Genomic DNA, 14,643 nt, shown 5'->3' with positions numbered 1-14,643 from the left:
GGGCACTGGAACTTTCTTGTGGTAACATGAAAACCCAGAAGGATAAATGCAGCTTCCAGAAGTGACTGCAAGTAGTTTACACGTTTAGGGAAGCCATCCTAACCAGCATCAGCTGAAGACGTCTGCCAGCTTTCGAGAGGGGGCCCGTGAAAACCTAAAGCACTTTTAGCCTTCTTATTGAATAACTTAAAATTCATTTGAAATGTTTGAAAGGCACCTTAAAATTCCCTACGCGATGCCCAGGTCGGGATGGGCTTGTGTCTCTAAGTACCGGGGTTGGGGGCGTCCATGGTCCTCTGATAATTTCGGCATTTAAAAAAAAATTCACATATAAACCATAGTCTTTCAATCACTTTGAAAGAAGGACTCACTTTTTTTTTTCCTAATTTTGACAGTCGCTTAAGAATTTCTAGAAATACGGGTGAGGAGGGAGCATGTTTTTTTAATGTTACAATATGCATACAAATGCGTACACATAGTAGCTTGCTCATTTCTGCCATGTCCGTGTTACAGTAAAGAAATTCAAGAGGTCGAATTGGCAAACAGGGAAGGTTAGTAAGAGAAATTTTTCTTTATATTATTCCACTTTTCCTATTTTTCTAGAGGTCAGACCCTTGAGCCCCTATCCATTGAATAGAAAAAAATAATGTAATGTACATAAGTCATTAACCAGCTGGTAACCCAAACCTCGGTTCATCATCCTCTCATTAGGGTTCTTGACACCCCCCCACCCCACCCCACCCTCAGCTAACGCCCTCTCAGCTTCTCTTCATCTGATCTTATTGCCAGTTTGGGACTCTACTGATATCATTTCAAAACTTCTATTTGTAAGATCAGGGTTGCTTTTTGTTTTGGTTTTTTTTTTTTAAGGCCAGCGGGTAGATGGTGGTAAGATAGCAGAGTCACTCTTGGTGTGGCCACGTGAGCACGTCGCACTTAAGTAACCGGGTGTCCCTCAGGTCAGCCTGTGATAAAACCCAAGTCAAACAAGGCTGAATCCGGGGTGTTTTATGCCCTACGGATCTCCAAAGTGTTCACGGCCAGCCCTGACCCTCAAGACCTCACATGGTCATCTAAGCAGTAACATAAATGGGTGTCAACTTGTTCTCGGACCATTGCTGTGTGGTGGGACCGGGGAAGGACCGTTTTGCCACAAAGGAACCCATGTCTCTCTAGGCACTTGAAACGAGGGGGAGCACTGTGAGTCCTCAGACAGGCAACCCAACTGCAGTGGCTATATGCCCGAGGCTGACAAATTCTGTGTCTTCTCACGCCGTGGAGCACTGTCAGCCCCAAGGAATTGAGAAACAACTTGCCTTCCAAAACTCTGCATCTCAGCAGAACCTTGACAATGCCAACAGCTCGTCATCTCGTGTTTTTCAACCCTCTAGAAAATGGCCTTCCAGCCTGGGACAAGCCAAAGCACTGTCCAGACCGAGAGCAGGACTGGAAGCTGGTAGGAATGTCTGAAGCCTGCATGCACAGAAAGAGCCACGCAGAGAGGCGCAGCGCGTTGAAAAATGAACAGTCGTCGCCGCACCTCATCCCGGCCACTTGGACGAGTTCCATCTTCCACCTGGACCACGATGATGTGAATGACCAGAGTGTCTCGAGCGCCCAGACCTTCCAGACGGAAGAGAAGAAGTGCAAAGGTAACCAGGTTTTTACGTAAGCTCGCAAGCATGTTTCAACAAGGAAAAACAAATTCCCTGTTGGAACTGCGTGCTCGGTCTCCATTTCTTGCCGTGTACAGTGTCCATGTGTTTCCCCAGCTGTTCTGCTACGAGGCGTCTTTATCTTCAGATCTGCTCTTAAACGTAAATAAATAAGTGAGATCCAGAGAGAAGCAGTTCACTCCGGTTCCATGTTGTGTTAGGGCGCTGGGGGAGGAGACATTTTTACTTGTCTAATTAGCAGAGGGTTGTTGGTTTTGGCTGTAATTCTGGTTTTGGATGGGAGTGGAAACAGACATTGCTGTATTTCTGAGGCTGCTTGCTTTGAAGTGTATGTGTATGTGTGTCTCTTCCCGGTTGTGTCAGTAGCTCATGGGCTCTCCAGGCCCACCTGTAACCTAAATAGACAATTCGTGCTCCAAAAAGAGCTTTTAAGTTGTTGTCTTTTACTCGTTAAATCCGTGTGTCATCATCCTGAAAGGAGAGATTATGGTGTTAGAAGGTTGTCACCTCATAAGGAAAAAAAAAAAACAAAGTTAAACTGGCCCTCGTTCCTGATTGCATTAGATTTAACTGTTCTTCACCTCAGGTTGCCCGCGCCCTGACAGATGTCTCCGTGCTGATCGCTTTATTGTCTTAGAGCTCCCCAAAATCTTGGCTTCTTAAATCGGTGTGTCTTTCAATGTCCAAGAAGTCGATGTGTGTCTTTCAGTGTCCAAATTCATGTGACTTCTCTTTTTCTTTTTCAATTTAGCGTTGTTTTGTTTTGTTTAAAAACAAAAAGGTCTATTTGGTTTTTCTTTAAGGATTTTGATGCATGGTGAAGTTTTAAATTGTGTATCTAAAAAATCTCACAGTCATATACCCATCTATGACGACCAAAGTTTGCAAAGATGGAGAATGTTGACAAACTGGCCTAACTTGAACGTAAACTTGCGATTATGTGTATCCTTCTTGCAAAAGAGCTTGTCTTGTAGCTCTTCTGAAAACACTTTGAAAGCTCCTGGGAACCACCAGTTTACCTGGGAAATCAAATGTGCAGATTGTTTCTGTTGAAAATAGGGCTATCCAAAAATAATAGTGAAATCATGTTATGAGCTCTGGTTTGAGTACAGTCAAAACTAGACATGTTCCCTTTGGAAAGGGTTGTGTTTGGACTCTCTCTTTTTTATTCTTTAGGAGATGTGAGAAATTGCATGGGCTCTCTAGAAAAAGAACAAAATCAGTTTTTTCAAAGGAGTCAGAATATCATGTGTGTGTGTGTGTGTCTGTGTGTGTGTATGCGCGCGCATGCACATCTGTTTGAAATATAATTTGAGACTTCGTTTTAGCATTTATGACCAGATTGTGACTTCAGATTTTATTGACTAGTGTCAAAGCCTTGTCAGTTTACAGTGAAATGCCAACAGGAAACTCTAGTGTCCTCATGACCTAAAAACCTCATCAACTAAGTTTGATTCATTCACAGCCGGTGGCCATAGTTATTCATTTACTCATTCATGGAGTCTCTCTGTATCTCTAGCATTTTCTGGACACCTTGACCTTAGGGAGCTAGAGATTCCCACACCACAATTTCCAGTTTGTGGGGGCACGCTGAAAGCAAGAAGAAACAATCTCTGTTGGGATCCGAGACCCCAAGTATAGCACAGTGATTAAGACCACAGATATTAGGCCGGGTGCAGTGACTCAAGTCTGTCTGTCATCCTAGTACTTTGGGAAGCCAAGGCGAGAGAATGGCCTGAGCCAGTGGATTCAAGACCAGTCTGGGCAAAATGGCGAGACCTCATCTCTACAATAAATCGAAAAATTAGCTGGGTGTGGTAGTACACACCTGCAGTTTTGGCTACTTGGAAGGAAGGTTGAGGCGGGAGGATCCCCGGAGCCCAGCAGGTCGAGGCTGCGGTGGCCATGAGTGTGCCACTGCACTCTAGCCTGGGCGACGGAGTGAGACTCCAACTCATAAAAGAAAAAAAAAAAAAGACCACAGATGTTTGAGACTAACATATTTGAGCTAGAATCCTCCCCCTTCCACCTCCCATCACTGATCAAACGTTTAGGACTGCTAATACAATTAGATGAGAAGACTGTACTCAAGCATTCAGCACAGCATCTGACTTCCAGTGCTCTCTGAAGAGCAGCGATCATTATTGCCATGATCATTATCCTTGACTCTGCCTCATTAAATCTTACAAATTCCTCAGACTGCCCTGTGTGTCTGGTAAGGAATGAAGCAAGGGGGGACCTCCAGATGGATATAGGGACAGGGCATGAGAACTCCGGGAGGTTACCCGATTTAACTGTCTTTCACTGAAAGTCCTATTTAATAAGAAGATATAATTAAATTATTAAAGTCCTTCCTCAAGGTGCTAATATTAAAAGGAAAACAACTAAGATAACTCTCCTGTGTTTTCCGGAGTAACCACTAGGGTCTACCTTGACATAGGCGTGAGGCTGTGCCATGGTCCAGCATGGAAATGCCACCAGGAAGCCCATGACATCATGACCCAAGAAATGTACAAACTAAATTTCACTCATTCGCAGCGGACAGGTAGTGAGGCCCCAGTGAGGCCAGGACACAATTCATGGGTCTTTCCTTTTTAGAGTCGGCTCTTCTCCATCCATGGAGTCACTATCAGGAGAGTTCTGTCTGGATGTCCATCTGGGCTGGCCATCCACTTCCTGGCTGGCTGTCAACACCCAGTCATGCCTGATATCTCAGTCCTGGACCAGAAATCCAGGCGTGCACCCATCAGTGTCCACTGAGTGCCCGCGGTGTACAGGACATCATCCTTGAAGTCTAAGCATAAAGACATCCAAGGACATTCAACTAGCCCTATTCCAAGGACCCCGAGTGGAAATGATAAAAAGCAAATAGGCCTGAGGATACAGAAAATGGCATCTGTTGGACAGGACCTGAAAGAACAAGCAGACAGCTTGAAGTTGTGCCATAAACCCACCTCCCACGCCACTCACCCGACCAGGCTAGACCCATGTGTCTCTGAGTGGCGTCCGTGGACCAGTTCCTTCTGCATTGCGTTTATCACCACTTCCAGTGATGCAAGCCCAGAAACGATTCTTTAGAAACTTGTACAGAGATGTGGCATGGCCATTAGCACCCCAATGCATGATCAGTGGATTCCTCTTGCTGAACGGGATCTACACCCGATGGGTGTCATCAAACTCGCCTGGTCACCCGTGGGTGGCTTGAGCGGTGTAAAAGTCTCACGCAGTAGAGCCATGTATGGGTTCATAGTAAACCAGATTTTTAAAAAATAATCTTTCACTTCAGGTAGCCTGAGAATCACTGATTTGTGTTTGTAATTCTCTTAAATATTTGTTCTTTAGACTTGTTTCTGGTAGGTATCTCATTTTTTGTTGTTTATTTTGGTCCGAATACTGCTTTTATTTTAATCTGCATGTACCTGGGCTCCTGTCTGTGATGGTCATCCTTGGGGAATTAATTAGTAACATATTTAATTGCAGTGAGAAATCTGGAGCTCTTACACACTGTCACCAAGCCGACAGTTCAAATCTGCCCTAGTATCTGAGGCTATTTTAGCCAGCAGCAAGCGACCCATCCCCTTCCCCGGCCCCTCCCTCCCCACCCACGTTCTCCGTCTCCATGCTACATTTCCGTGGAGTTTTTCTCACAATCCGACCCGATTGCTCAGCCCTGAGGGCTGCATCCTACTCCCTGTCCTCCTCCTTTGCCAGAACCTGGGATGAGCCCACCTGTGGCTAGATGAACCCGGAGCTCGGTAGAAATGAGAATCTCAACCGGGTGCGGTGGCTCAACCTGTAATCCTAGCACTTTGGGAGTCTGAAGCGAGTGGATTGCCTGAGCCCACAGGTTCGAGGCCCGCCCGGGCAACTTGTCTCTACAATAAATCAAAAATGTATTTATCGTCTCTACGATAAATCAAAAATTAGCCGGGCGTGGTAGCATGCGCCTCTGTAGTTCCAGCTACTTGGAAGGCCGAGGCGGGAGGATCGCCGGAGCCCAGCAGGTCGAGGCTGGGGGGGCTGGGAGCGGCACAGAGTGAGACTCCAACTCAAAAAAAAAAAGAAAAGAAAAGAAATGAGAATCTCAGGCCTCACCCACACTACTGAGCTGGAAGCTCTAAAGAGGGGCCCCGGAATCTCCATTTTCAACAGACCCTCCAGGAATTCTTTTTTTTTTTTTTTTTTTTGAATCGGGGTCTCGCTCCATCACCCAGGCTGGAGTGCAGTGGCATGCTCATCACAGCCACCACAGCCTTGACCTGCAGGACTCAGGTGATCCTTCTGCCTCAGCCTTCCAAGTAGCTGGAACTACAGGAACACGCCACCATGCCCGGCTATTTTATTATTATTATTAATATTTTGGCTTATTGTAGAGATGAGGTCTCACCAAGTTGCCCAGGCTGGTCTCCAACCCGTGGGCTCAGGCAAGCCTCTCCCCTCGGCCTGCCAAAGTGCTGGGATTATAGGCGCCAGCCACCACGCCAGGCCCGGGATTCTCACTGAGTGTCACCAAGGGCTTGAGAAGCCTCTTAAGCTCTTGACATAGGAAAGGATCTGCCACCTAGTGGGCACGCGGGGAAGTGCCTGTTTCTTTCCTTCCTCCACGCCGCTGAGTCTTGCTGGGCATTTCTTTAGGCCTGGTTCATGGTCATTGCCAACTGGAAGGCCTGCTTCATCGCTGCCTGGTAGCACATCCCTCTGGGACTTGAGCCCTTCTGAGAATCCCGTACTCTGAACGGGGCCCTGATCCTCCCCTCTGCCCTCTCCTGCCCTCCTGGCCATCTCTCTGGGAGCCACAGCGTGCCACCAGTCCCACAGGATGGGTCCTGGACAAGTGCAGGACCCCTGGAGCTGGACCTGACCAGCCCTGCAGAACGCAAGCAGTCAGGCCCCCACACTTTGAGGTTAGCCCTTGATGTCAATCAGGGACCTTCCTGAAACCCTGAAACCCGGTGGGAGACACAAGGCAGGGAGTGACCCAACTCCCTGCTTGATTCAGAAAAAAGAATCTCAGCAATCTGTGATCTCACTGTGATTTTTCTGTATTTAATATTAAAAAGTGGAATCTCAGATACCCAGGAAGGCAAGAGAAAATAAAATAATTTTAATAACAAATTATTTTCGTTCATTATAAAAACCCTCTATCGTCGTGGTAGAAAAAAATGTCTACACATTTTTTTATCAGAAATAATTTTTTAAGAAATCAATTTAAATTCCCCCCAAGGATAAGCACTAACTTAGTTATATTTCAGTCTTTTTTTCTGTGCATATCGATTTTTTTAGAAACTTGGGATTCTACTAAGTAAGCATACCATTTTTAACCAGCTTGTAATGCTTAACAGCACACCATGAACATTTTCCCATGTCATTAAACATTCTTCTGAATCCTGCCTTTTTTTTTCTTGAGTCGGAGTCTCAGTCTGTCACCTAGGCTGGAGTGCAGTGGCACTCTCACGGCCACCCCAGCGTCGACCCACTGGACTCTGGCAATCCTTCCACTTCAGCCTTCTAAGTAGCCGGAACTACAGGTGCACGCGATCACACCCAGCAAATTTTTTATTTATTGTAGAGACGAGCTCTCGCCAAGTTGCCCGGGTTGGTCTCGAACCCGCGGGCTCAGACAATCCACTCACCTCGGTCTCCCAAAGTGCTGAGATTACAGGCTGAGCCACCAAGCCCGACCAAATCCTGACTTTTATTGACTGTAGACTATTCTTCCTTGTAGATGTACCATAATTCCTTAAACCCGTCCCCAAGACTTAGACAAGTTAATTTCTGAAACAATACTTTATGTCAGCAAAGAGACAGACTACTAACTCATGCTCTTCATAATGAGAAAAAAAAAAGAATCAAGTCAATGATGACAATTTTTACGACGTCCCCTTCTCATTTCCTAAAATAGCAAAGTGTCCTAAAAGTTAAAGACACAAACACAAGGCATTATAAACCTCCAAGTTGGACACTCGTATGTTCAGCCAGTGATTGTCATCTTTGTCCTTAAGGAAAACACAAGGACATCTCCAGATAAGTGAGTATCCTAGAAGGTGGAGGATTAAAAAGCTTGAGCCCTTCCACCAGCCCTGCCATCTGCCCCATCCCTCTCCGACTTCACTCCATCCACTCACCCTGAGTCAGGGGCTGCAGTCCCCCCCGAGAGCACCGGTGATTCAAATACCCCAAGGGACCTCGGGGCCTCCACCATCAATAGATGAACAGGGCTTCGCCCTCCCGCTGGCCTATGTGAGAAATCGGCGAGATTTGATATTTCAAAGGCAGCAAAGCACACCCCATAAGTATGCCAAGACCAACAGAACTATAAGAGCAAGAAGAGGGGGGAATTATCAACTAGAGTAGGGGAAAGGGGGAAAGCTGAAAACAGAGCTATGTCCAAAAAAAGGCAAACATTAGAAATTCAAGGCCCGGGTCCGTCCGACTTCAGTTTTCACGAAGACGCAACCTGGAGCAGTGGACGGACCACCTCGGGCTTTCCAAGGCCGGCTTCACAGTATCGGTCACGCTGTAAAGTGTAGGGGTAACCCAGGCACCCTCTTGCTATGCTCTGTCCCATGGAACCCCTCGCACAAGGACACAAAGGTCTGTGTTTGTCAAAAGTGTTCTTTGCACCTTTGTGATCTGGATAAACTGGAAGCAAGCCAAAGGCCCGTCCGTTGGGAATGTTCCAATAAATTATAGTTTGCCTGAAGCATTCACTAGAAGAAGAAAAAACGAATTTTTAAAGAGAGGTGATTTTTAGGGATACTTATCGAAAGCAAGCATGCGTTTAGAATAGCGCGATTCCATTTATAGCTGCAAGCTGGGCGCTATGGCCCATGCCTGTCATCCCAGCACTTTGGGAGACAGAGGCGAGAGGATTGCCTGAACTCACGGGGTCCGAGACCAGCCTGGGCATTTTGGCAAGACCTCATATCTACAAGCAATCAAAAAATTAGCTGGACGTGGTCCCAGCTACTTGGAAGGCTGGAGCAGAAGGATCATCTGAGCCCAGCGGGTTGAGGCTGCGGTGGCCGTGAGCGTGCCACTGCACTCCAGCCTGGGCCACAGAGGGAGACTCCAACCCAGAGAACCAAAACCTTGTATAGTTGTAGAAGTCCATCTAGTTGTGTGCACATGGGTGTGCATGGGGAAAAAGTCCCAGATACACGTCAAGAAAGGAAGGGTAGACTAAGGGGCTTCAATACATATGCAACTGCATTCAGACCTCAAAACTTTGTATAATGCTTTCATGAATAACAGGCATTTTTTTTTTTATGTTAAGATCATGTGCTTTACAGTCAGGCAGGCTTAAATGGTCTTCTTACTGTTTAACTCACCAGCTCGGGGAAAATTGTTTAACTCTCTGACCCTCAGTCCACTTGGTTTTAAATATTTGGCTTTCAGGCGTGTTGTAAAGAAGAAAGATACCTTGTGTAAACCACTCAACGAAATGCCTGGCACTTAGTAAACACTGAACAAATGACAGCAGTCCTTAGGCTGTAAGCAATCTCTTACCATGCGCCCACCCCCTCTGGTTTTTTGCCACCCTTCCTGACCTTGAAATGCACTGAAGAGCTATATTAAAAGAAATGAGGCCGGGCTCGGTGGCTAAGCCTGTAATCCCATGCCTTGGGAGGCTGAGGTGAGTGAATTGTCTGAGCCTGCGGGTTTGAGACCCGCCTGGGCAACTTGGCGAGACCTCATCTCTACAATAAATCAAAAATAAGCCGGGTGTGGTAGCGCACGCCAGTAGTTCCAGCTACTTGGAAGGCTGAGGCGGAAGGATCGCCAGAGCTCAGCAGGTCAAGGCTGTGGTGGCTGGGAGCAGCCACTGCACTCCAGTCTGGGTGACAGAGTAAGACTCCAACTCAAAAAAAAAAAAAAAAAGAAAGAAATGAGAAGCAAAACAAAGCATCACGGACACAGCTCTGGCAGAGGCAGCGACAATCGGAAGAAGAGTCTGTGGCAACAACCAATGTGGCCCTTCAAAGTTAAACATTTAAATAAGAAATCTAGAAAAAACTGAAGCCGCTGAACTGGAATTCAAATTCAGGCAATCGAGCGGCAGCGGCCAACCTCTTGGCCAGCAAACCCTCCTGTGACTCAAAGGGGCAAAAAATGTCCAGACCTGGAGGAAGGACCTGGAACCACAGAGAAAATGCCGACTGACCATTGGGCAAAGATGTGGGACATTCGGCCCCCTGTGGTGGGGGCAGTGGGGCCCAGGGCACATCCACCTGTACGGTCCAGGTCATGTGTTGGTGCTGGTCCTTCCCAGCTTATTGAATCGTGGGCAAGTCACTTAGCCTGTCTCACCCTCAGTTTTCTCATCTATAAAGTGGGGATGGGACTGTGGAAAGACACAGCCTCTTGGGTGATCTCATGGGACACAGTGAGTGCTCAATAATTGGGAATCGTTACTCTTACAGTAAAGCAAGAAGACTGTGAGACGCGACTGGATATCAGCCGTGCGGAATGCCTGTGTGAGAATAACCAGTATGTTGAGATGGACAGACTTGAAGTTTCCAACACCAGGAACATTGTGGATGCAGAGGGAGCAGACACACTGACCAAACCCCTGAGCTCCCCATCAGGTAGCTTTCAGACACAGTCAGATACAGGAGGATGGCTGACTGACCGACCTAGCGTTAAGTTGAAATGGTATTGCTGGGAGGTCAGCCTGACAAAGACATCACTGGTGACCCCTGGAATTCCAAATCTATCCCGTCCACAAGATGTCTCCCACAAGCTGCCTTGAATGCCTGCAATTCTGCCATGGCCTTGCCCTGTGACCTTTCCAAAGGCAGACCTCCTGGCTGGTCTGACTCGCTTCTCCAAGGGGATGCATTGAATAAGATTCCTTTCTCTCTCCAGGATCCGAAAAAGGCAAGGCAAGGAATGGGAATGGGGACCATGGACAGGGTAAGAATAGCAAGGGATGAGACAGAAAGAGAACAAGGAGCAGGACTGCCAGCGACCACCGTGTGGGTTGTCAGGTTGCATTCTGAACAACTGAGCGGCACGCACCTCAGAGTCAAGGCACACATCACCTCCCTCATTATACGTCAAGGACTGACCCTGAGCATGGATTTAAACTACAAAGAAATTCCATTCAACTTTAGACAACAGTGTGGATGACAGATTGATCAAGGGCTATACGATATCCCAAGCATCCTCAGGTTCCATCGCTGGCCAGCCGCATCTGTCTTAGGGAAAGGTGCCCAGCCACTTAGTTAGGCAGAAAGGGAAATTTGAGAGAACATACGACCACGGTTCTCTTGGCTCTGATGCTTGCCAGCTATTTAACCTTGCATAAATCCCTCATTCTTGCCAACAAAGAATGTAGTCAGGGATGTATTGACCACAAAGAAACCAAGGACATGAGTCTACATTCCATTTTTAAAGTAGCTCTCCCATGTGATAACCATATTTCCCTTTGTGGGGAAAATGGGGAAAAACAGACTAAATCAGGAGTGGCCCAAAAACCTACACCATGACCACCAGAAATAATAGCACCAGCTCCAGGAGAAAGTGGGAAATCAGTTGCCCTATACAGTCTTTCTCAGTGCTTCCCTTTGGGACACCTTTCCCAGGAACATAGGAGTCTTTGGACTATCCAGACCCCATTTTCAGTTCTCCAGAAAAGCTAGACTTCTTCCCACTTCAGTTCTGAAGGCATATTCATCCTCCATAATAAGCATATTGCCCTGAAGATGTTGGTTACTAGTGCTAGATTCTCTCCTTACCCCGCCAGGGCAAGGAGGCTTGGGTTTTGAGAACCCCTGGAGATGCAGAGACCCTATACCAAAGGTAGCCTGTCATGATGGTATTGCAGACAAAGAGACAAGTCTACTAGGGAGCCATGTGTCCTGTACCTGTGATCTGTCGTGGCACAAGGCTGGGTTCTCTCTCCAGTTATTCTGTTCTGTGGTTGATTCTAATGGTGAGCTATCGAGAGATTAGTCTTTCAGGTCTTGGTCAGTTCAGCATTCTTGATTGAACAGGAATAAAATTAAGCCTCTATCCACACGACAGGGGTACCAGAAATTCAGGACCAATTGAACTTTGAAAGTAAGATGAGAGTCAGAGGCCAGGCCCAGTGGCTTATACCTGTAATCCCAGCACTTTGGGAGGCTGAAGCAGGAGGATTGCTTCAGCCCAGGAGTTTGAGATCAACCCAGGCAACATAGCAAGACCTCATCTCTATAAAAACACAAAAAATTAGCCAGGCATCGTGGCATATGCCTGTAGTCCCAGCTACTTGGGAGGTTGAGGCAGAAGGACCTCTTGAGCCCAGGAAGCCAAGGCTGTGGTAAACCATGATCATGCCACTGCCCTCCAGCCTGAGCAACAGAGTGAGACCTCGACTTGGAAAAGAAAGAGAGAGAGAGAAAGGAAGGAAGGAAAGGAAGAAAGAAAAGAGAGAAAGGAAAGAAGGAAGGAGGAAGGAAGGAAAGGAAGGGGGTGGGGGGAGGGGAAGAGAAATAGAGAAGAGAAAGAAAAAGGAAGGAAGGAAGGAAGGAAGGAAGGAAGGAAGGAAGGAGGGATGAGCCCCACTCACAGTCTTAGGGAGGCAGGCAAGGAAGGAAGGAAGGAAGGAAGGAAGGAAGGAAGGAAGGAAGGAAGGAAGGGAAAGAAAGAGTTAGAAATCCTCCATGGTTCAGTCATTTTCCATGTATGGCATTGACCTGACACAGGATTATTACCTTTGGTGAACCTCTAGTTCTGTGACATTTGTCAGTAGTGTTGGCTTCTACAAGGGACTTGACTTTATTAAACTGTACTGCCTCTCAAAATATACAGCTGTACTGCGAGTATGACTGGTTAACTCAATTGTCTATGTTAGGAAGTCACTTTGTCCTTGAGTTGGCATATCGTGTGTGGGTTGACGGTTTATCAGTCTGGATGGCCATGTTCTATGAGTGGCAGACAGCACCCTCAACCACTCATAGTTGCCCCAGACATATACAGCAGTAATAAAGGTATTATTTTCAACCCAGCCTCAGAACTAATGAAAAGATACTTACTCGGCTCTTTTTTGCCTGGCTCTGGAAAGAACTTTTCATCATAAGCTCAAGATGTAAAACTAAAGGTCAGAACTGTGTAAGTAAAAGAAGCTACTGCCCTTTACGGGGGAAAAAAAAATACATGTTAATTTTTGCAGCACTTTCCATTGAATAGGTTTCCAAGGAAACAGGTATCTGCAATGGGATCATCCCGCTTAATATTTATGACCAGACATGGAAAATAGTGCTTTCTTGTTATCTTTTTCTGGTTACACATGATAAACTCATTCCTGACTGTGCTTTGAAGTGATCATTCTTTACTGGGTTTTATTCCTTTCCCCCCCCCAAAAAAAGAAATGAACGCCCATTCTATGATATTTGTAAGACTTTGCAAGATCAAGAATATGAGCCTAGTGATCACCACAGAAAAAAATAAGAAAATCACACTAATCAATCTGACCCACTTTTCTTGAATGACCGGAAGGCTATTTGATTTTGCCTGTTGGTTGATTGCAAATCTGCTTACATTTTGAGTTGGTCTCTGTTGCTGAGAGTTGAACTGGAAAAATAAAATCAGTGGCAAAGGATCACCCAGTCTTCAAGGTTGAGTAAGCTACAGGTTTTCTTGGAAGATCTTCTAAGGCAGACCTATAAATTCATTTTTATATATTATTTATTTATTTATTTTGAGTCAGAGTCTCACTCCATCTCCCAGGCTGGAGTGCAGTGGCACGTTCACGGCCACCCCATTGTTGACCCACTGGGCTCTGGCAATCCTCCCGCCTCAGCCTTCCAGGGAGCCGGAACCATAGGTATGCACTACCACAACTGGCTAATTTTTTTTTAATTATTGTAGAGACACGGTCTTGCCCAGTTGCCCGGGCTGATCTCGAACCCGCAAGCTCAGGCAATTCACTCACCTTGGCCTCTCAAAGTGCTGGGATTACAGGCTGAGCCACCGAACCCGGCCAATTTTTTATATTTTATTTGAAGGTAATCTAAGGTTTACTAAAAAGTTGCGATAATGCAGAGAATTTTTATATACCCTTCACTTGGATTCATCAATTATTAACATCTTGCCACCTCTGCTTTATCCTTCTGTTTGTGTGAATGTGTTTGTTTGTAGATACTTGTATATGTTTTTTTTTTCCAGAACCATTTGAGAGTAAGTTGCAGGCATGCTTCTTTAATTCTAAATACAGAGGGTGCCAAAAAATGTATGCGCCTTTTAAGAAAGAAAAAAACTGTATTAAAATTGTAATACTCAATATATACCGATAACAAGAGAGGAATACAAGTCACATTTGACTTCTGCAGTTTCAAGAGGTGCTCAACGTGGTACCATCAGCGTCCAAGACACTGCTCATTACAGCGAACTCAAAGTAATGCAGAGATAACATGTCTTAAAATGTGTATACAGGCAACCCCCTCGGGTCCCCTCTCACTGTGGGAGCTGTTCTGTCCTCTTAATAAATCCTGCTTTCTCACTTTAAAAAAAAGTGTATACATTTTTTGGGGGGGGCACCCCGGTATTTCAGTGCATCTCCTAAGATAAAATTCTCTTAGAAAACCTTAGTACAATGATCAGAATCAGGAAATTTAACACTGATATATTTTCTAATCTACAGACTTCACTTAATTCTCACACTCGATCCTCCCTGCCACCCTTTTAGAGAGAGAGTTGAGGCCAGGACCAGGGCTGGAAAGAGGACTTGTCTCTGAGAGGTTCTCACGGGTTCATTCCTCGGGACAGGGCTAGACCAGGCCACCGCCAACTGTCATTTACACCAACCCTGATTTCTGTTCCTGGGTCCAGGCTCCAGGATCATGCATTTCATTTAGATTTTGTGTCTGTTCAGTCTGTTTCCTCCCCATCTTCACCACCAGCTTTATTAAGGTTTAATTGACAAATAAAAATTGTATATATTTATGGTATACAACGTGATGTTTTGACGCATACAGTCATT

The 14,643-nt window shown here is 46.0% G+C and overlaps 1 protein-coding gene across 3 annotated transcripts in view; it reads left to right on the top strand.

Annotated features, from left to right (window-relative positions):
* Window positions 1-14,643, top strand: part of THRB (thyroid hormone receptor beta) — a 205,783-nt gene that overhangs the window by 119,425 nt on the left and 71,715 nt on the right. For 2 of the 3 annotated variants that reach the window (XM_008049671.2, XM_008049670.2), the window contains one exon: window positions 1,392-1,652. In XM_008049671.2, coding sequence (XP_008047862.1) covers window positions 1,392-1,652 — 261 coding nt within the window. Of the gene's footprint in view, window positions 1-883; window positions 1,653-14,643 lie in introns of those variants that run through there. The other variant, XM_021708376.1, reaches the window with a different exon arrangement.

This window comes from Carlito syrichta, unplaced genomic scaffold (genome assembly GCF_000164805.1).
Source record: "Carlito syrichta isolate Samal-C Ts95f unplaced genomic scaffold, Tarsius_syrichta-2.0.1 Scaffold135914, whole genome shotgun sequence".
Classification (NCBI taxonomy): Eukaryota; Metazoa; Chordata; class Mammalia; order Primates; family Tarsiidae; genus Carlito; species Carlito syrichta.
Note: the sequence above shows the minus strand (reverse complement) of the source record. Positions and strands in the feature narration are given on the sequence as shown.